Source organism: Platichthys flesus, chromosome 6 (assembly GCF_949316205.1).
Source record: "Platichthys flesus chromosome 6, fPlaFle2.1, whole genome shotgun sequence".
Lineage (NCBI taxonomy): Eukaryota > Metazoa > Chordata > Actinopteri > Pleuronectiformes > Pleuronectidae > Platichthys > Platichthys flesus.
The window spans coordinates 13,234,829-13,255,014 of NC_084950.1; the positions used below are offsets into that span (position 1 = coordinate 13,234,829).

The 20,186-nt window shown below is 43.1% G+C and overlaps 1 protein-coding gene across 3 annotated transcripts in view; it reads right to left on the reverse strand.

Annotated features, from left to right (window-relative positions):
• Positions 1 to 1,736: 1,736 nt before the first annotated feature.
• Positions 1,737 to 20,186, reverse strand: part of tln2b (talin 2b) — an 81,896-nt gene continuing 63,446 nt past the window's right edge. For 2 of the 3 annotated variants that reach the window (XM_062390033.1, XM_062390031.1), the window contains exons 38-57: positions 20,034 to 20,166; positions 19,819 to 19,920; positions 19,524 to 19,694; positions 18,233 to 18,379; positions 17,430 to 17,531; positions 17,166 to 17,285; positions 16,398 to 16,544; positions 15,213 to 15,379; positions 14,570 to 14,753; positions 13,998 to 14,123; positions 12,846 to 12,962; positions 12,138 to 12,323; positions 11,551 to 11,658; positions 10,396 to 10,501; positions 8,894 to 9,018; positions 6,485 to 6,610; positions 6,332 to 6,394; positions 5,655 to 5,837; positions 5,443 to 5,568; positions 1,737 to 3,831 (exon numbers count right to left, since the gene is read on the reverse strand). In XM_062390033.1, the coding sequence (XP_062246017.1) occupies positions 3,703 to 3,831; positions 5,443 to 5,568; positions 5,655 to 5,837; positions 6,332 to 6,394; positions 6,485 to 6,610; positions 8,894 to 9,018; positions 10,396 to 10,501; positions 11,551 to 11,658; positions 12,138 to 12,323; positions 12,846 to 12,962; positions 13,998 to 14,123; positions 14,570 to 14,753; positions 15,213 to 15,379; positions 16,398 to 16,544; positions 17,166 to 17,285; positions 17,430 to 17,531; positions 18,233 to 18,379; positions 19,524 to 19,694; positions 19,819 to 19,920; positions 20,034 to 20,166 (2,668 nt within the window). In that variant the 3' untranslated portion in view covers positions 1,737 to 3,702. The remainder of the gene's footprint in view (positions 3,832 to 5,442; positions 5,569 to 5,654; positions 5,838 to 6,331; positions 6,395 to 6,484; positions 6,611 to 8,893; positions 9,019 to 10,395; positions 10,502 to 11,550; positions 11,659 to 12,137; positions 12,324 to 12,845; positions 12,963 to 13,997; positions 14,124 to 14,569; positions 14,754 to 15,212; positions 15,380 to 16,397; positions 16,545 to 17,165; positions 17,286 to 17,429; positions 17,532 to 18,232; positions 18,380 to 19,523; positions 19,695 to 19,818; positions 19,921 to 20,033; positions 20,167 to 20,186) is intronic. The other variant, XM_062390032.1, reaches the window with a different exon arrangement.

The window sequence follows — 20,186 nt, forward strand, 5'->3', positions numbered from 1 at the left end:
CAGTGGGACAACTCTCAATTTCACCAAAGCTGTTCTTAGCACAAGCTGCCGTGACTCCATTCCTGCACAGTAGCACATCCTAGCATGCGCTAACTCCTCATTTTGTCCAAACTGGAAAAATAATATAAAAATATGGATTTGAAATCCTGCAATAGCCAAGTGTTTTTACTGCTGCTCTGCTTAAATACAGTGTAGGTTCGTGGGGAAGTGATGAATGTGGAGAGCTGACCCAGTGTCGTTTGGTTTTGTGGTTTAACATGGCTTCAGTTTGGAGAAGCCCAGTCCAACACACTTATTATAAAACATATCAGAATCAGGATGCTGGAGATGTACACTGTTGATGCTAAGATTTACTTTATGTGTCATAAGATCTCTGGAAACTTAAATGAATCATTATCCGGTTCCAGTGCATCAGACAACTGAGAGATTTAGGTGCAGTATTAAAAGCACAGTCTATAATTCTAATGTCTGCACTTTCATTTCAAACGGAACATTGTGAATGTCTTGCATGCAGGAATGCACACCGTCCTGGAATTTAATTTAATAATCTCGACATTATTAAATTGTTTTCGATATATGCTCCACATGAGCCTGGGTGGGTTGAGGAGGTCAATGAAATCCACCGCGGTGAAAGAGATCAGGCATCAAACCCATGGTGATGAAAAGGTGCCTCTGGAGTCCATACCTGCATCCATGTGCAGGAAACTTTCATGTGAACGGAAGTCTAGTGCCAACCAATAACAAAACAAAGAGAGAGCTTGACAAATAGAAATAAGTTGAAGAAGTGAAGAGAGGGGTGATTGAGTGCATTTTCTTTTTCTTTTTCATTGGAGCAATCATGCTGACCATAGTGGTCCCCCCGCCAAATGGAAACATTGCAGTTAAAGCCTATAAATGCATGACCTTATGTGGAAACTTAATGATAGCCATAAGAGAGTGGTCTACTAATTAGCCTGAAATCATGTCAAGGACAATAGGACGGAGGATTCGAACCAGACCACATCATTAATCTCCTAACTCTGAACAAACGCCAGATTCAACCAGACAAACATCCTCATGGTCCTCAAGACTGAAGAGGGAGACAGAGGGGGAGACAGAGGGGGAGACAGAGACAGACTCAGGGTGAGTAGTGGACGGACACTCCCAGTTAAACACACGGCTCCATTTTTTTACCTCTCCACTGTGTGGCCTGGCCTTGCATGAGACCAAAACACTCAAACAACCAAATATGGTGTTCATTAGGGCGACTCAACGTATTGTGCTCTGGCCACCTCTCAACCATTGTTACACACTATAGGCCCAAATCTACCGCTGCTGCAGAGAGAGGTTCAGTTTCAGGGTGAAAAAGATTTCTACTCGATCACCTGATTTATTGCTAATTTATTTACTGCTACTTATTTAATAACCACGCAATGGTATTAGATGTGGCACTGTGGAGATAGAATACAGAGACATATATGTGAATCTCATTCTATGTGAATCCAAGCATCTAAGTGGAAATCAGTGTTTTCTACATGGTCTGCTCTGCGAACAAAAAAAACTCACATCCACTGTGTCCTTATTTGGTGTGGCGGACTTTGCCAAAGGCTCCACTCGAACATATTTCTCCAAACATCCACTGACCCCTCTGACTCAACTACGAAGGATAACACTGACATCTGCAGGAAAGAATGTGGTATGACATTTAGAACTCTCTCGTGCGCTGATGCGAAACAGGGATAAAAAAGGTAACGAGATGTTTTGAAACTTTTTTTATTTTTTGGTGAATACAAAAAATACTTTTGTGACCAGATAAATATTATACATACAGCATTAAATCATAAAACCAATGCAGTCTGTTAAAGAAAGCACAACACCGATTCATAACAGGGCTACTAACGGTTCCTATTTCCTGTTTATACTCAGACAAATCAGTAAGACAATATATTTCAGGGTAATACATTTACTGATAAAAACAAATCTTTTTTTTTTATAGTGAATAGACGATGAAACAAGGAAGTTATCCAAACACAAATTGCCACATGCTCATGGAATGCAGTCTAGTGTTAAGAGTTCTGATATGGTCTCTGAATCCGAAGGTATCCACGGATGCCCTTTTTTATTATATATCAGCATTATAACATTGGAGGCAGGTATACAGGTCACCAGCCAAGGCATTGTACTGTATGGCAGAGGGACTCGGTGACAGTTTATTAAGACCCCGATGGGCATCAGCATGGCATCATGTTCTGATCCAGAGAGGAAGAGGGTCAGGCTCCAAACCGGGCCTGATCTTCAGCTGCTCACAGGACAGACTCGAGTAAGGCACTAGTACACGATGCAGACCAGACACTGGCACGGACAGACTGAGGAGATGAAGTGCGTAACATTTGCAATATATAACACGTTAATATACGAAAGTGAAGGAAATTATTGGATCAGTTTCCTCCATCAGAACTTCCTTCTGCTTTGTATGTGACGGAAGCTTTAAATTGCCTTCTTCAGTGCGTAAGTTTATGATCAGTGCAAAAATGTATTTCTTGTGTCATTCAGGAGGGCAAAGCCAAACATCACTGCACGTATGCAATCGACCAACCAGTGACCGCGCAGACCCTCGTTAGTATCTTGCTAGAATCGTTGTATTGCTTTTGACCGCCAGTCCAAAGTGAAAATACTGTTGCCATAACAGCGGGGTGAAGAGCAGGGAAAATAGCTGTATGTGAGTGTGTGTATGTTTGTGTGAGTGTGTGTGCAGTACAGCGGGCACCCAAACTAAATCTGGCCAGTGTTACAGGGAGAGGGATTAATTCCCGAAGACGAGCAGGAGCAGACGTGACACACAATGTAAACATATATCTTCCTTACACGGCCCTGCGTAGGTGAGGGAGGGGCTGCCGGGGCTACATGAGGCGGCCCGACTCACAAAAGGACAAAGACATATTTGGTCACATATGTCCTTAGAAAATGTTGTCAAGAATAAATATTTTATATCAATTGTTGGCCGGTGGTCAGAATCCTTGATTTGAAATGATTTATCCAGATGATCAGCAATTTCACATTTTCAATAGCAAAATACAAGTGGCTTTCCACTCTATACTACTCTATTGGTTAGTAGCCTCATTGATATGTATAGACATTATGGTGCATGCAAAGCAGTGGTGAAACGAGGAGTCCCTCCTCCCTCCGCTTTCTATTAACCCTCGGATGTTTTTACATAGGATGTTGGGAGAATAAGCCATGGACCCTAAGGTTGGTTGGAGGCGTCACCAGTTCATTTCCATTTGCTCTGAACCATCAACACTAATAGAACATTCAAAGATTATAGAGGATTTCTGCATTCATAACATCTCAAATTCATGATTGTAACAGTCAGTAATGCTCATGATGGAGTAACACTCACAAAGCAGTGACACATTAACCATACAACTTTATCACACTTTCTCAACCTGCTCATATTAACAACTTTTTTCCTTATTGAGTGTCTTTAACTGACAAATACACACGCTGACACACACGCTGACACACACGCTGACACACACGCTGACACACACAAACACACTACAGAGCACAGGCACTTGTTGTTCTCACCCAACAGGCCTGATTCAAGTGCTGTATATTCCTCGATTATAAGAGAGTAAAGCAGCCATTGATACATTGGCAACATCAGCCTATGACGAGAGGGGTCTTCATCAATGCAGCGCACGTCCTTCCCCGCTCGGCCCCTCAGCCCTCGTCCTCCCTCAGCTCGCTGGGCAGGAACTTGTACTGCTGCTGTCGGATCTGAGCCAGCTTCTTGCGGGCTTCCTCCAGCTCCCTCTCCTTCCTCAGCATCTCCTCCTGAGCCGCAATGATCTGAGGAGAGCGGGAGCAGCACATACATGAAATGTCCCATTCGCTCATTCTAATCCTGTTCCTGTGGACAAACGACAAATGACTTTGCACAGCCTCCTTTACTTAAATAAAATCGATTAGGATCTAAAGTGAAATTTGAAAATATATAAATACCCCATTTCGTATGAGGATAGTCTTTGGGTACATGTCCAGGTATTTGGACATGTACCTTTGTTTTTTTGGCAGTGACCCCAGCACATTGAATTTCAAAAGCCAACACTAACTTTGAGCTCACACTGCCCCCTTGCAGCTTTAAGGGGATTTACAGCGGATCCAAAGAGCTATTTCCAACTCACTTGAATGGAACTGTGGATTAGAGGACATTTTTCTGTCTGAACCCGACCGGAGCCCGACGCAGTTAAAGTCAGATCAGTTTTTGTAGCCCTGTCTCTGACACACATAGTTATTGTTGGTAAAAAAAGATCCGCCTAGCCAATGTGACCGACCCAACCCAAATATCATTTCAAAATATTTGTCTGAAAACCTGGACTGGCCAGTCAAATCCCGACTCTCCCAGTTAGGCTCAAATGGGGTATCCACACTCTACTGTACATTTGCTCTCTACTATAACAGTGTATGTGTTGTAGCCCTTTTGATACATAGTCCGATACTAAAAGAGAAAATCTAGGAAGATGACCCTGAAGATGTACACAAGGGAAACATGCAGGTTTTTAAGGACAAACTGAGAACTGATCTTGATTGTTCAATCCAGATTGAGTATATGCTTCCATGTTAGGACAACATTGACCACGAAAAGCCCTTGCATGTAAAATTAGGGCGGATATTATGGCTGTAAACACAATAATCGATATTTAAAGCTAACAATAATGACATGGTTCAGAGTATAATGTTTTTTGTTATATTTGTTATCTTATTTCTTACAGCAGAGGAATTACAGACATCCTCATATTGTTATTTTACCAGAAGTTTTCAGAGGGAAGTTGGAAAAGATAGTTAGGATTAGGTTAAAATGTTTTGTAAAACCTAATAGAATATTTATTTTACCTTTTTTTCATTTAAAAAAAGATAGTGGTCTATCACAGACAGTCTTTAAAGAGATAATGTGTCTAAATCTCCTCTTTGTGCAACACCGATCAGTCATGAGTGAGACAGCGAGTCTCATTGGTCCAATAGAGAAGCTGACAAGATAACACCTGGCTGGGGTTCACCACTGACTGAGAAACTAATTTAAGATCAAGATCAAGATGAAAAGTAAAGCTTCCTCTAGCACCCTGCAGTTCTGGTGAAAAAAAAAACAGACACATCAATAACTGTCAGATTTTCACAGAGCTGTAAAGGAAGCATTCTATCTGCTTTATCAGTAAGATGCTGAAAGTCGGCTAAAGGAGGATGTTTTGCAGCTGTGGGTGTCGAGCAAACCTTCTAAATAGCTTTGAAGTGAAGCTGATGAGCCCTTTACCCACAGCAGCTCATCAAAACCTCAGGAAAACAACAGTGGCATTTCAGCGCATCAGCGAGAGCCGCACACTTTCAGTGAAAAGGGCAAACCACACAATGTGGATGATCTTTCCTCCGGGTCATTCATGAAGACCTTTCAGGGTTTTGTCTCACCTGAGCTATGCCTCCGACGAATTTGGTCTTCACCACCACGCTGTCATCTTCGGTCTTGTCGAACGCTGCTTTCTGAGCCGCCTTCACCAGGCTGTCTGAGGCTCGCTTCACGGCGTTACCAGCAGCCTTCACACAGATCGTCTCAAAGTTAGCCAGCACACAATACACGTACGCACAGTTGTCATGGATAACATTTTTTTTCCCGGTGTTACCTGAAGTCTCCTCATGGCTTCAGAATCCTGGTCCGCCTTCACCTTGCAGGCCACCAGCAGCTGAGCTGTGGAGGCCGCCACCTGTTTGGCCGAAGAGATGAGCTTCTCCTCGCTGGCGTGGCCCTGAACCGAGGCGTTAGCCGACTCACACAGGTTGCTGGTGGCTGCCGCTACCAAACGAGCCTACAGCGAGCCAAGATAATCACAGTCATTACCTCCCCCCGAAGAGGTTTGTTTGTTGGTCTGTTAGTTTGCAGCAAAACACAAGATCTACCTGATGATGGGTTACCATGAAAGAAGAATTTAGATGCAAATCCTGGATTTAGGTTGTTTCCCTTTCTTTAACATTAACCGATGGAGTGTTTCTCCCGATATTTGTAAATTTTTCAAGGTATAATGCAGAGATCTATGAGAAAAAAATCATCTAATATCTATGATAGGTGAATTTTTGTTTAGATCTGGATAATGATCCGGATTTTATGAAATTTTAAATGGGGGGGGGGGGTGAAGTTTATTTATTACTGTATACCAGAGAATGATTATTTTGCCTGTGTTTAATGTAAACAGTTTGAAGAACATCTCATCTCAATACATATATACAGAATATGTGTTGAAGTGGCCAATTAGCCTAATGGAGCTATATACCCTTATACGAGTAATTTTTCACAGCCTCTTACCGCTGATATGAGACCTTGTGACCACTGGCCATCATCCACTGCATTAGCTAGATTGGATCCCACCTGAGGAGGGGTCAGAGGAACAAGTGATTGCATTTCAACATTAGATTTACAGTAGTACATTCATCTGTTTGAGTGGGTGTGTAAACTGACCTTCCCTTGTGCCACCAGTTCTCTCTGTGCTGCCGATGCAGATTTAACCAGAGCACTAGTTGCTGCAGCGATGGACTTCGCAGCCTCTAGGATCTGCTCCTCAAAATCCAGCGTCTCATCTGCCTGCTGGGAGGAAAACCAACACGTCAACTTAAGACTTAAAGCCAAAGAAAGAGTCAATTATTATTTCTGCCTGTAACAATTTGCTTCCATTTTTGGAAATCGCCCATCATGAAGGGCTGAACATATTTATTCCCAGAAAATATTTATTACCGCCTCAAAGAGGGTAATGTTTTTATCTGCGTTGTTTTGTTTGTTATTTAGCAGATTTACACAAAAACCACAAATCCTGGATGGATTACAACAAAATGGTGGAAGGACGTGGTTCTTTTATATTGTGAGACAGGGCCTTTTTTTACACTTTCATGGATTTCACCGGAGAGTAATTCATGAATCTCGATTAAAAAAAATCAGCCATGTTTAGTGAATCCAAATGAAAGATGAAATTAAAAATGGTTTCATAAGGGAGGTATGCACTCTACTGAGAGCCATTCTAGTTTTTCTATTTATTTATTGGCTGACAAATAAGAGAATGTTTTCATACTACGATTATAAAAATACTTTAATCACCTCATGAAATATCCACTAAGTGCTTGTGTTTAATTGCAGAATATAATCTCCCTCCTACTTTCCTAAAAACCTAAAATCCGAGTCCTTGTTGGTAGCTATACGCCCCCGAGCGCAACCCATGATGTGTAAACTGCACACAGAGCACAATCATGCTGGATCATTTCTCCGATGACAGCTGAGTAACATCTCACCATGTTTCCCAAACCTGAACTACAACCCAGAATGAAGATCACAGTGTATCAGTTCAGGGACAGTCTCTGCCTCGGGGAGTCAACCGCATCTGATTGACCTCCATAAACACTCAAGGCACACGTGGCTGGAGACAGGGCGGGACACTGTAGGAATATGTTTGATATATAGTTGGACTGAATAACAACCTAATATATCAAACATATCAGACAGAGCCCTGCAGAGAAGGCTTCCAGGTCTACAACGGCTCAGAGAGGGGTGAGGGGGGTCAGGGAAACATGCCGGGGGGGCAGGAGAGTCCTCCCCTCACCAGTGCAGGGTGGGAGGGATGGAGATGGAGAGAGGAGAGGGAGTAAAGAGAAGGAAGGAGGAGAATCCAAACTGTTTGAGATAAAGTCATGTAAATTTGATGTGAGCATATATTACATGGCAGCTTTATACCTCAAATAACTATTAGTATTACTCCATTAAACTAATAGTGTTTGAATTAAATAAAATCATATATGTTGTTCTTTATGAGTTAATACTTGGGGGAATAAAAATCTGGATCTAGTGCATGTAAATGCAGTTTCATAAGGGGACTGTCGGGCCTTGTTAGGGCAAAAACAATTTCAGAATGGACACATTTGGATTGGGTTTTATTGAGGCACAGTTTCATATTAAAGAGTAACTGAGTAAAAGAAGTAGTAAGGTTCAGTGGTATCCTCCTTTAAATAGTCGAGTTGCTTCCTATTAGATCACTAGAGGGAGACACTGACATCTAAAAGAGGAAAAGCCTTTCACTCGCTAATCCCCTTCTCATAAATGCAGTCTGTAGCTGTGGGATTATAGTCTGAGACAGAGCATTATATGGTCTTTATTAAAACTGGTGTAACCTAAATATGCAGTCACATGGAGGGTGGAACTGACAATCACTGTGAACAGGAGGAGGAATAGAAAAGGGGGACACACAGGGAACAGCACCAGGATCTAACTATATTCAGTCTCCGGATAAACATCACAATCATCATGCAAGAGCACAAATCACAAACACAGTCCCATATTACATATAGAACAATGTGAAATAGATTTCCCTATCTTTATCCTTTTATTTTTATCATGCTGTAAAGTTGTTTTGTCTTTCAGGAGATGAACAACAGCAGGAAAAAGTCTCCCTGAGTGTCGAAATGAGGAACACTGCTATAAAACAAAGGAAGTAAGTTCTCTCACAACAGTTCATTACACATTTGAACTCTTTCCAACACAAGCTCGAGGACCCAGCAGTGCAATTGTGTCTCCTGGCAACGCAACTCCAAATAATGTCCGAAAGTGTGTTTGAAGAAAGTTTTCCGAGCATTCCATGTTTGCTCACCGGACCAGCTGTCTGACTCAACACAGTGTGTATGTGTGTGTAGCAAAGACATATTCTCTGTTTCTCCTTTTATGATGATCAAATAGCAGCTCAGTCACTGAAAAAGACGACTGCACTTCAAAGTCGGTGTCACCTTTTCCCTGCCTCTGCCCCGTTGCACTCTCCCCTGCTGACTAATGGCAACAAGCTGCGTGTGCGTTTGTGTGGGTGGAAAAGGGCCGAGAGAGGGGCACTCATACCTTGGGCTTGGCCCTCGGTTTCAGCTGCTCCAGTTTCTTGGCGGCGGCTTCAATGGACGCCGCCGCTCCGAGGAGCTCGGTCTCAGCGATGACAGTCGGGTCCTCGGGGTCCACGCACTCTGATCCTGGAAACAGGGAAGCGCACACGGCCAGTGGCTGGTTACAGTGTGTTTATCTACTGCAGGAGGAGAATTCTGCTAATGACACTTTCAATTCATTTTTGCAGGATGATGTAATATGAATGATGTTCGTTTCTCATGCACTAATCCGGACATCCCACAGATGTTGAATCTCAACTTCCTTCAACAGCATCAGAGCTCATGAGCTCAAAGAAACTATTTAAAGTCTAATGTCTCAAAGGTAAATAAAATAAACTCAAAGTTGGAAGAAGTGCAAATTCGATGGATCATTGTCTTTTTATAGGTTTTTAAGCACCTATAAAACGGAGCCGTTTGGGAACAGCTTGGTAAAGCAGATGGAACGATGTTTTCCTAGATTACGTCGAGCTCTGGGGAAATCTGTTCTATTACCCCCCCCCACCCCCCCACCCCCCACCCGACCCTCCAAGCCTTCATCTATTCCCCTACACCACCCCCTCCCTCCCCCATTGTGGCTCTATGAAAGGTGATCCGAGGGAACGAAACACACTATATCCCACTTACCTCCATCTGAGGCAGCAAGGAAAGAGCAGGGGGGGAGAGAGAGGAGAGAGAGAGAGAGGGAGGCAGAGAACACATGGGACATTAGGGAGGTGAAGTGGATAGCCCCACTGGGTCTCAGGCTGAACGCTGAGATCTAATTCTCAACCAAACACAATCTATTACCCCTGTCACATGTGGCAGTGCAGTTTCTGGAGGAAGCAGTGGAGTGTGTTTGTGTCATAACAATCCCACACAGCTTCATTTAGGACAATTTGCAGGGCAATCGCTCTGCAGTAACATTTCAATATTGCAAAGTGATTCTCCTGACCTTTATTAAGGATGGAGTCAGGTTTGACTCACTAACACAGTCATATTATTCATGCAATGGAGGATTAGGCCTCCTCTGACTAATCGTCAACATCCAGTAATTTATTTTGTATTCAGGTTGTATCAAACTGGGTTGGCTCCTAATGGGAATCCCCTTTTTTTTTCAACTCGCTCTTTGCTGCAATCTCAGTTTTTCCAGTTTTACACAGCAGCAGGGTGTTCACTGTCGCAGAGTCATTTCAAAATTAAAAAGCTGCTGCCTTGGAAAGCAAACGAGCCTCTGTAAAATTCATGACTCTGAATAAAATAACATTTCACGGAGTACCAAACACTTTGAATGATAAATATACACAACTATCATGTGTGTTAAATGGGCCATACAATCCTGACATCGCTGAGAACGGGGTCATGGACAACTTACTTTCTTGTCAACCCAAACTCTTGTTTGTGTGTGCTGTGTAAGAGTGTGTGACAGTGTACATCTGTAGTGTGTGTGTGGTGTGTTTTTTTGTTTTTGTGTGTTTGTGGCCTCACCTTTCATGGCCTCTGCTGTCTGGACGAGCTCGGTCACACACGCTGCCACGTGTTTGGAGTGCAGGGCCAGATGCTGTTTCTGCTCCGGTGTGGGCTTCTGCAGCACCTGACAACACGAGGGCCCAACAGGCGCACACGTGCACACACAAAGATGAGTTGGAAAGTGAAAGTGATGTTGGACATTGAACATCTTTCAAAAGAATCTTAATCATAAATTACATTTAGAGCCTGAACGATATGGATTTTTTTAGAATATTGAAATTTTAGGAAGTAGAGCATTTATGATAATGGTATGTCGGCCGATGTATATATTAAAAAATGTTTTAATAATTCCTAAAATGTTGTTATCAAGGATTGACATTTTACAGTTTGAGCATAGACTTCATAATACATAACTCTAAATAAAAAGAAATACAATCAAATAGCAAACATTTTCATTAACACCGTATTGATCATTGTAAACATCCATACACATAAATACGAATGTCCAACACCGAGAAATGTTTTTATTGCATTTTCTGTTTATTCTGTTCATTTTTCATATTAGCACGTCTGCAAATATAAATACTGAAACTGATATGTCTGTGAAAGGCACAATCGAATAAAAAACAATGAACCAGTCATTATGAGAAACTCTGAAGCACTAATAACTGAAACTAATAATATATAACCTGACCTGAAACTTATTCACTCTCTAGGTAAATCAAGTGTGGCCTAGTTAAATTAGTTTTTTTGGTCACTTGAGAATCTAGTTGACTTTTTACTCTTTCTTTATATTTAACCATTAGTAAAACATGTTGCTTTTATGAACCTAATGTTGAATTAAAGAATGTCTTATAGAACGAGGTGCTCAGAAATGTAATAATGTAGAAATAATGTATATGCAGGCAGACTGCAGGCAGAGAAAATCATTTTAGTCCTGTCCTTCCTTGTATTTATTCATGAGTCCGGCTTTCTGTTATCAGGTTATAGTGACTTTACACTTAAATGTGTGAGCTACAGGAAGCCAGGAAAGAATTGACAAGCATCACAGGATATCATCTTTGAGAACAGACCTGTGACAGTGAGCACCAGAAACCACCTATACATAGCTGGAGACATGCACATGCACAAGCCACTTCCATTATTTATTTATAACACATGTTTCATTCTAACCTGCAGCACTTGCTCCAGAAGGTTGATGTATCCGCTGGTGCACTCAGATCCGTACTGCAGGGCCCTGCTCCTCAGTTCCTCGCTGACTTCTTGGTGGAACGCTGCTTGCTGGAAGGGTGAGAAAAACAATGTGGTACCATGAATTAAAAAAAAGGATAGAAACATTGCTCCCAGTGGATTTTTAGGAATCAGCAGAGGTCCTGATATCAAAGTAAAAATGCGCTACACAAGGTTTGGAAGCATCATCACATTATTATATTTGTGCAGATGTAACTAGTGCCAAATATAGATCAATTAAAAAGGTAATACAAACTCTAATGATGTGAATATAATGCTTTGGTTTAAAAAAAAGCACAGCCTATGATGATCTGGTTCCCTCTGTCTCAACCGTTCTCCAGTCGCTGAAGGACACGACTGATGCTACAGTGCACGACATTGAGAAAGCGACTGAGTCACTCTCAGCGAGGGCAGTGGACTGGACTCTCGTGTCCTACTTGCTCTCATCCGCCCGGGCTCATGTGTTCCCTGGCAGCCTAGACGCTGCCTGTGTGAGGCCTAGTTCTGGCAGGGGCGGCATGGATTAGCACCTTGCATGTAGTCAGCATATCGGAGATGGCTTTTCGGCTCAGGTTGGCAGTGGCGATAACGTCCTCCTGCTGGGCAGAGTTCCCCGCAGCCACTGCCTTGGCTGTCGCTATGGTGATGCCCTTCGTCATGCGGGTGAACACCTCGGGTGTGGTGGACTTGTCCGGGACGTCCCTGGACTGGAACACCTGCCGGAGTGATGAAGCACAGACACAGGTTGGGAGTTGGTCTGGCAAAGCTCGGACATGTACATACAGATTGGAACATTGTCTTATAAGAACTGACGTGCACACAGATGCTGTGTAACCTCAGAAAGTGCAGACAGAAAATCCTAAAATGGGCAGGAGTATAACTAGAAAGTTAGACTGTGAATTTGGCTTCGGCGCTTGGCAAAGCCTCCTCTCCAGCTGGAGGTCCTCCGATAAGCAGGAGCAGTAAATTACAAGAAGAAAACACTTAAAATCTTTTCCTTCCTCACTCTGCCTTTTTCTACCACCAAGACCCTAACAAGAGCTGTGAGAACCCTGCAGGGGCTGTGAGGAAGGAGGGAGAAAGAAGCTGGACTGACAATAGAGGGAGGAAAGTACAGAAAATCTAAGAGAAATAGGAACAGATATCCCTGACCCTCTTGGAGCCGGCTATGAGAGAGGTTATGGTTCATCTCCCAGTTGACCACAGAAGAAGTGGGTTGGCCTGTCAGGCCCTCTCACCGTCAGCTCCTGCTTGATGCACTCGATGGTGGCCTCCAGTGCCCTCGTCCCGCGAGTGGCTTCATCCTCCACTGCCTTCACTGTTTTCAGAAGAGACGTCACGTTGGTCACCATGACCTGTGAAACAAAGTAATAATGAGACTCGCTGTCTGACCAGGAGGTGGAGCTCTTTCTCTTCTGCTGCAAACTCATTTCTGTCTCCTCCTTCACTGATTCTGTTAGAGTGAATAATGGCTACATGTGTTAAGGATGCTCATCGAATGGAAATTAAACAATCAGCCGCTGAAGAAAGACAAGGGGTTATTTCAGAATTAAAAGAGGCTGATTTAGTGCTGGTGATACATTGGATTCACTGACACAGGGAATTATAAAAAATACAATTAAAATGTCACACATTCTGGTCAGTCTAGGCTGCATTCCGCAAAGTGAATATTATATGGTTTTGGAATTTGAGCAGCATGATCAGCAGGAGTTTGAGAGGGTCGCTCTGGGAGGTCACCATATGTTGGAGGAACAGAAACAATCTGTCAACATGACCGGGGTCATGGGTGGCCCTAATTCCATTTGGATGAGAAAACATGAGAAACTTGAGTAAAATAAATAAACTGAGGAAGTTTTGAGGACTATAACCATAACCACTACTTTGTCGAACCATGTCCGTAACATAACATAACCTTACCGTAACCTTAAACATGTTTTCATCTTTACATAAAATTATACATTATGGAAAGTTGGTTTGTCCCCATAAGGGAGACAAATCCCCATAATTTAACCGTGTAAACAGGTTCAGTTCGTGATAACATGGGTAATGTACCTGTACCACACACATACAAACACGCACAGACACACACACACACAGACACACGCACACACACCTTGCAAAATATTCCTCTTTGTAATAAGTCCAGTCCCACACAAAGATAAAGCAAATAAAATACACACCCTGATAAGACCGTTCATATCCTCCCCGAGCGCACATTGTTGCTTCCAAATATGTGAAACTAAACACAGCTCTAATGAAAAGACGGCGTTTGAGGAATATCTCCACTAAAAAGTATTAACTGGACAACAAACTGGAGATCGCATCAGTGAGATCCCTACGCAGCTGATCCAGATATGTGAGGCTTTTGTTTGAGCCGTGCGTTCTTTTACCTTGGCCGCGCTCTTCAGCTGATACATGGACGGGTCGTCGGCTGGTTTCCCGGCGGCACATTTGGTGGCACCGATGAGTTCCGCCAGAGCTTTGGCCACGTCGCGCACGGCATTTATCAGAACCACCTGCGGGGAGATGGAGCTGGAATCAATACGGCACAATGGTCAGAGTATAGGTTTATCAGCTGCTCCCCGAGGAGAGGATTTAACACTGCAGCCCTTATCACTCCCACCTCGTCATGATACTTCAGACCCAGTGAGGGGCAGAGATAGAGACATATACACACAGGGAAAAGAAGAGGCATAGTGTGTCTCAGATGAAACTGCAATTACACCGAGAATATAATGCTGGCTGAACAGATAGATAGAAGTCATTCACTGTAAATGACTAATACAAGAGAAAAGAATAATGACAACAAAGCTCCCTGCAGCAGAATTAGAATGTAATGTCAGAGCTTTGTTAAAGATTAAAATCTTTAAATAGAAATAAATGCTTACAACTACATATGGCTGAAGCATCTGTGGTTGTATCAGACACTCTTTAGTCTAAATGTGTTTTGGTTTTACATCACCTGTGTCTCAGGATCCTCAGAGCCCATGCTTGTTGCTCCCAGCTTGACCACCTCAGTGAGCTGGGTAATGGTCTTGGCTGAGGACTGGGCGGCCTGGGACAGTCTCTCCGGGCTGGATGCGGCTCCAGCCACCAGCAGCTTGGTGTCCTCCACCAGCGCCTTGGCCGTCTTCAAGATGTTCTCCCTGAGGGACGGCACGGGGAACACATTGTTCTCAAGCTGCTACACACTCAGCTCCAGCAACATGAAAGGAAGCTGTTGTGGGTCTTTTTTCTGATCCAATCATGTGTTTATTAAGGGCATTCATTCATTATGTGAAATGAATGAATGCTGTACTTCCTCTGAATGAGTCTTTGCAAGAAAATGATGAAGAGCATCAGAGGGGCAATGGATTCCGTGCACGCAGTCCATACCTCAATCAGGCAACGCTAACTTTTTTATATCGTAATAATGCAATCTCATAATAATGTCGTCATAGCAAAATATACACAATAAGATGACGAATTATAAATAATTCATACATCATGTCGCTAATCGTACCTATTAATTTATCTAACACCATTGAATGCTGCTCTTTTTGGCGATTACAGCTTTTCATTCAGCATTATATACGTTTTGCTTGTTTGAGTCAAAGTCATCGCACCTGTGGTCGGCAAAGGACTCTTCATTCTCAGGGCTCAGTGTTCCAGCTGAGGCAAACATGATGGTGGTGTCCAGGTCAGCGATGATGCCAGACACAGCACTGGCTGCTGTGATGCAGGCCTGGGTGCCTTTGTTCCCCGCCTGCAGTGCTGACAGCACCAGGGACACCTGGAACATGTGAAGCATGACATTAGATATGCAGAAAAAGTCCTTCAAACACATTGTGTTCAGACCAGGTATAAATTACACCGGTTTGTTGCATGTGTTGAATGATTCCAATGGAATTTCTTTTGAAATTGAAAAGAAAAATGCTGGTGGAGCCCTAACAGAGCAGGTAAGCTGGGCTGATAACGTTGGGAGTGAAACATCTGGACAATCCGGATTAAAGCCGGAAGCTCGGACTCGACAAGAGAGCAGGGTCAAGCATTCGTTACATCAGAGTCTGCTGCAAAATCACATTAACTCAATGGGCCTCAGTCTGCAAATCACATAACTCCCTGGAAGACTGGTGTCTGCCCATCTCTCATAAACAAACAGAAGGCCCTCAGAGGAACAAGCTTCAAATGTCAGCAAACATGAGACCACAGATTCTGAATGTTTTACATGAGCCCTGAATCAAATTATAGCCTCAGAGCGGAGAGACAGTCTAACATGTGAGCCACACTGGCTAAATGCTACCAGGGTCAAAACAGGGAGACACGAGTATTATTAAATTCAGTTTGAGGCCGGTCAGCAGAAAATGGTCTCATGACTGGAACATTAATAAAGTAAAGCACGGGTTGTTATCGCATAAAACCGCATTAAACCTATATTCTAATTACGCTACTAAATTAAGGCTGCAGTTTTACAGTAAAAAATAATAAATAATAAGTAAAGTACAGCGCGTTCCTGCCTGCTACAATATAGGCTACACTTTCCTAAATCTTGCACACACTTACAAATTCTCTATCACATTATTTAAATAGGAATTTACTGTATATACAGCCGGGGATCTGGCAAATGCAGGAAATAAATTTCATTAAAATGCAAATTTTGAGTTGATGCTGCTGCCAAACTTCAAACAGCCAAGATTGCAAATTATGACTGTAAAAATAGACCTCCCTTAAAAAGCCAAGAGAAAAAAAAAATACATCCTCCTCCTGCATGAGATAATGATGCCGTACCAGTACCCATCCGTATGGCTCACCTTCTCTGTGACGGCGCGGGCGCACTCGATGAGCTCCCTCTTGGAGAAGCTGTCCGTGGGGCTGAGCTGCAGGGCCCCCGCCTTCTGAACCAGGTAGATGCAGCCATGGCCCAGCTCTTGCACTCGTGTCCTTATCTGGAAACCAACCTGAAAAGCATAACCGAGCATTGACTTAGACCACATCAGATCGTCTCATCTGTGCACTCTCAGCGTACCACACGATCACAGTCACGCCCCCCCACTGGTACGTCTCTTATCAAGCGAGTGGATGAAAATGATGTCAAGCACCCTAAGAGCGCGAATGCTGGCACTACACTTTTTACTTCCAGATGAGATTCACGGGTGGGTGGTGCTTCATTATGAGCATCGCTATAGTCTTTTGGACTTGTAGAAGCACAATGTCGCTATGGTTACCAGCAGGGTTTCTAGCAGCCTGTTATATACAGGCTATTTATAAGAACTGTGCGCTTATAAGGGCAATGTTTCCATACATCGCTTGTCCTCTGGATGATACAGAAACCAGTGCTGATGTTGTAAATCTCAGGTTGTCTCGAGAAGTCTTAAAAATGGACGGCACATGAACAAACATCCGACATTTGCCCCGCCCGGTTTGTGAGCAAATATATGAAAGTATTCCCGGTGAAAAATACAGATCTGAGCTGATTTCGCAATCTGACATTTGAGGGGAACCTTAGTAATCTGTTAAATCTTATCAAGCACATCATTTCCCCCCACATCCTCTATAGGACAGAGAACATGGCTTCTCACCTCCTCCGGCTCTGCAGTAGCTGCAGCAAGACGTCCTTCGTGTGCTAGCTGTGCATAGTCCACTGTCGCCTGAGAGGCAAGGCCACCGAGCTCCTCAGGGCAGGTCAATGACTTTGTCATCTGGCCACAGAGAGAACATACATCATCAGAGGACTCAGGTTAATGCTTATCTTCTATTACTCACACATATTGTCATCGTAGTAGATCGGGACAGTAATGGGAAGCAGTAACGGACTTGAGCGTAGATATCACCGGCCCACTCACCATCTCCTGTGCAGTGATGGCGATGGCCTTGGAGAACTTCACCATGGTGGTCTGGTAGTCCACAAAGGATCCTTCAGGTTCAGGTGGTGTTCCTTCATCCAGCTGTGAAGAGCAAACCTTTAGTACTGGTTTTAATTCAGGGCTCATATAAATATAATTATCACATACACACACACACACACACACACACACACACACACACACACACACACACACAGACTTGCGGTGGGATGACAGAAGTAATATGATACAATATCATTTATAATATTTATTGTAGAATATTATTCTTGTTAATGATCATTTATTTGTTCATTAGCAGTTTGTTTCTGGTCCCTGATGCCAGGATGGTGCCCAGTAATATTTTTAGAATATCACTGTTGTTGACACACTGTTGATGACAATCTGTTAATAATGGATTATTATCCTATAATCTTGAAAATAATCTGCCCTGAATCAAAAATATATATTTATTTTACAATGGTCGCCTTCCTATGTTTAAATTGAGTGTAAAATAGAAAAAGAATAGTCGAAACAATGACAATGAGCTAAATATATATATGTCAAGACATTGACATGTTCACCAGCAGGATACGTGAGAGCTAACATCATCAGTCCACTATGGATTTGAAACTTGTCATCTCCTGGACTAATGAGAGTCATTGAAAAGGACACACTCTCAGCCCCCCCGCTGAGGAGTCCCCCTCACAGATAACGCTCATTTTGTCTTCAGACAGATGAGATAGGGAATATGTGTCAACCTGAAATCCATATAAACCATCTGAGCAGACATCACACACACTCACCCTGCCCATGGACTCGGCGATGGACTCCACCATGCCCCCCACCATGCCCCCCTCACTGGCTGCCTCGTTCAATGTCACCATGATGTCGTCCACAGCCTCCTTCATCAGCTGGGATGCTTCAGAGATGGCATCGTGGGTGTGGGACGCCTGGGGACACAGTTGGCTGATTAACGGTTCTGTGACACTGTCTCGGTTTAGACAGCAAGACGTTTATCAGTGCTGCTGCCGAGCGTCCTTACAGCTGTTACTCAGCGTCTCACTAGAGGACACTTCGCCAGGCTGCATCCTTGGTCAGTTTTTGTACCACTGTGTTTTCAAATAATCTAGTCTATAATCTATAATAGTCTAAATTGAATAAAGTCGACATGTTATAAGAGAGTAATATATAGTAAAACAGAATGTAGCTACACACAATTAAGAAAAATAAATAATTGTACAGAGCAGGCAATAATTTGATCATATACTGACTAATGATGCCAACCAGAGCGGGTTCAGTCCCTCCAGGTGTTCCTGACATATCACATTCGCAATATATGAAGTCACCATGACCTTTGACCCCTTGATCTAATGAGGTCCTCTTTCAGCCGCAACTGGTAAATAATAGGAAATAAGAAATTCCCTAAAGGCTGACTTGAGACTTCCATGTACATGGTGAGGCCACTGGGAATTTTGACCTTTAACCACCAAAACTTAACGCGATCCTCCTTGAGTCTAAGACAACATATGTGCCATATTTGAAATGATTTTCTGGAGGTGTTCTTAAGATAACACATTCACAAGGCAAAAAAAGGTTTTGTGAAGTAGCCGTGAACTGGACCTTTGACCTCCAAATTATGATGAGTTTATTTTTGAGTTCAAGTGAACATTTGCACCGGATGTAACAAAATTCTTTGGGTGTTCACAAGAACAAGAACTTGACATGTGACCTTTTGACCTTTTGACCATCAAAATAGAATCAGTTCATCTTTGGGTCCAAGTGATCCTTTAAACCAAACTTGAAGAAATCTCTTCTAGGGGTTCTTAGAATGTGTTCTTAAAATGGGACAGACTGGCCATACAAATATTACAATCAATTGTAACCCATGTGAAAAGCTTCTGTAAAAACCAGTGAGATCCATTTTTATCTTGTGACATATCTGTGTATTACAGTCTTAGACAAACAACAAAGTCATGACAAATTTAAACATAAAATAAAATGTAAATGACTGAAGAATCTCTTTCCACACAGGTCACAGATATAACGATGTGATGGCTTTGAATTGACAAACCCAACTATGTGACTTCTAGGTACCTTTGGATTTCCCCCGCCTTCCTTAGCAGCGTAGAGCATCTGCAAGGCCGACTCCGACAGGGTCTTGGTCTGGTCCAGGATGGTCATCTGCTGCTGGTGGTCATGGAGCTTGGAGGCGAGCCCCACCGACGCCATGATGAGTGGATCGAAGTAACTGGCCAGCTGAGTCACCTAGGAGAAGGAGTTTTAAGAGAACTGTCAGAGGAAGGATTGAATCACAAGATAGATCACACAGAACAGGGGTCTTCTATCTAAATCCAGAGTGGATGAAAGGATATATGATCAGACCGGGCACCTTGTGTCCTAGCTGGGCAGCTTCGCCTCGGGCTGTGGTGGAGACAGGATCAATCAGATGCCCAATCTCCTGCACAGAGGATGTCAGCTGCTCCTGGAGCGCCTAGTTAGTTACAATGGGAGAGAATTACAGTATAAGTCCCAACAGAAAGGGTACAGATCCCATTAAGGTCTTTGTCTCGGACAAGGTAGAGCTGATGGGGTACGTGAACTCACTTCCAGGGAGATATCATCTCTGCAGGGCAGGGTCTGCCCAACTGAAGCCAGGGAAGCTTGCTCAATGTCCCGGATACACTTATTGATGTTATCAATGGAGTAATCACACTCCCTCTGTCCTGGTGCCTTGTCCCTATCACCAGAGATATTGAA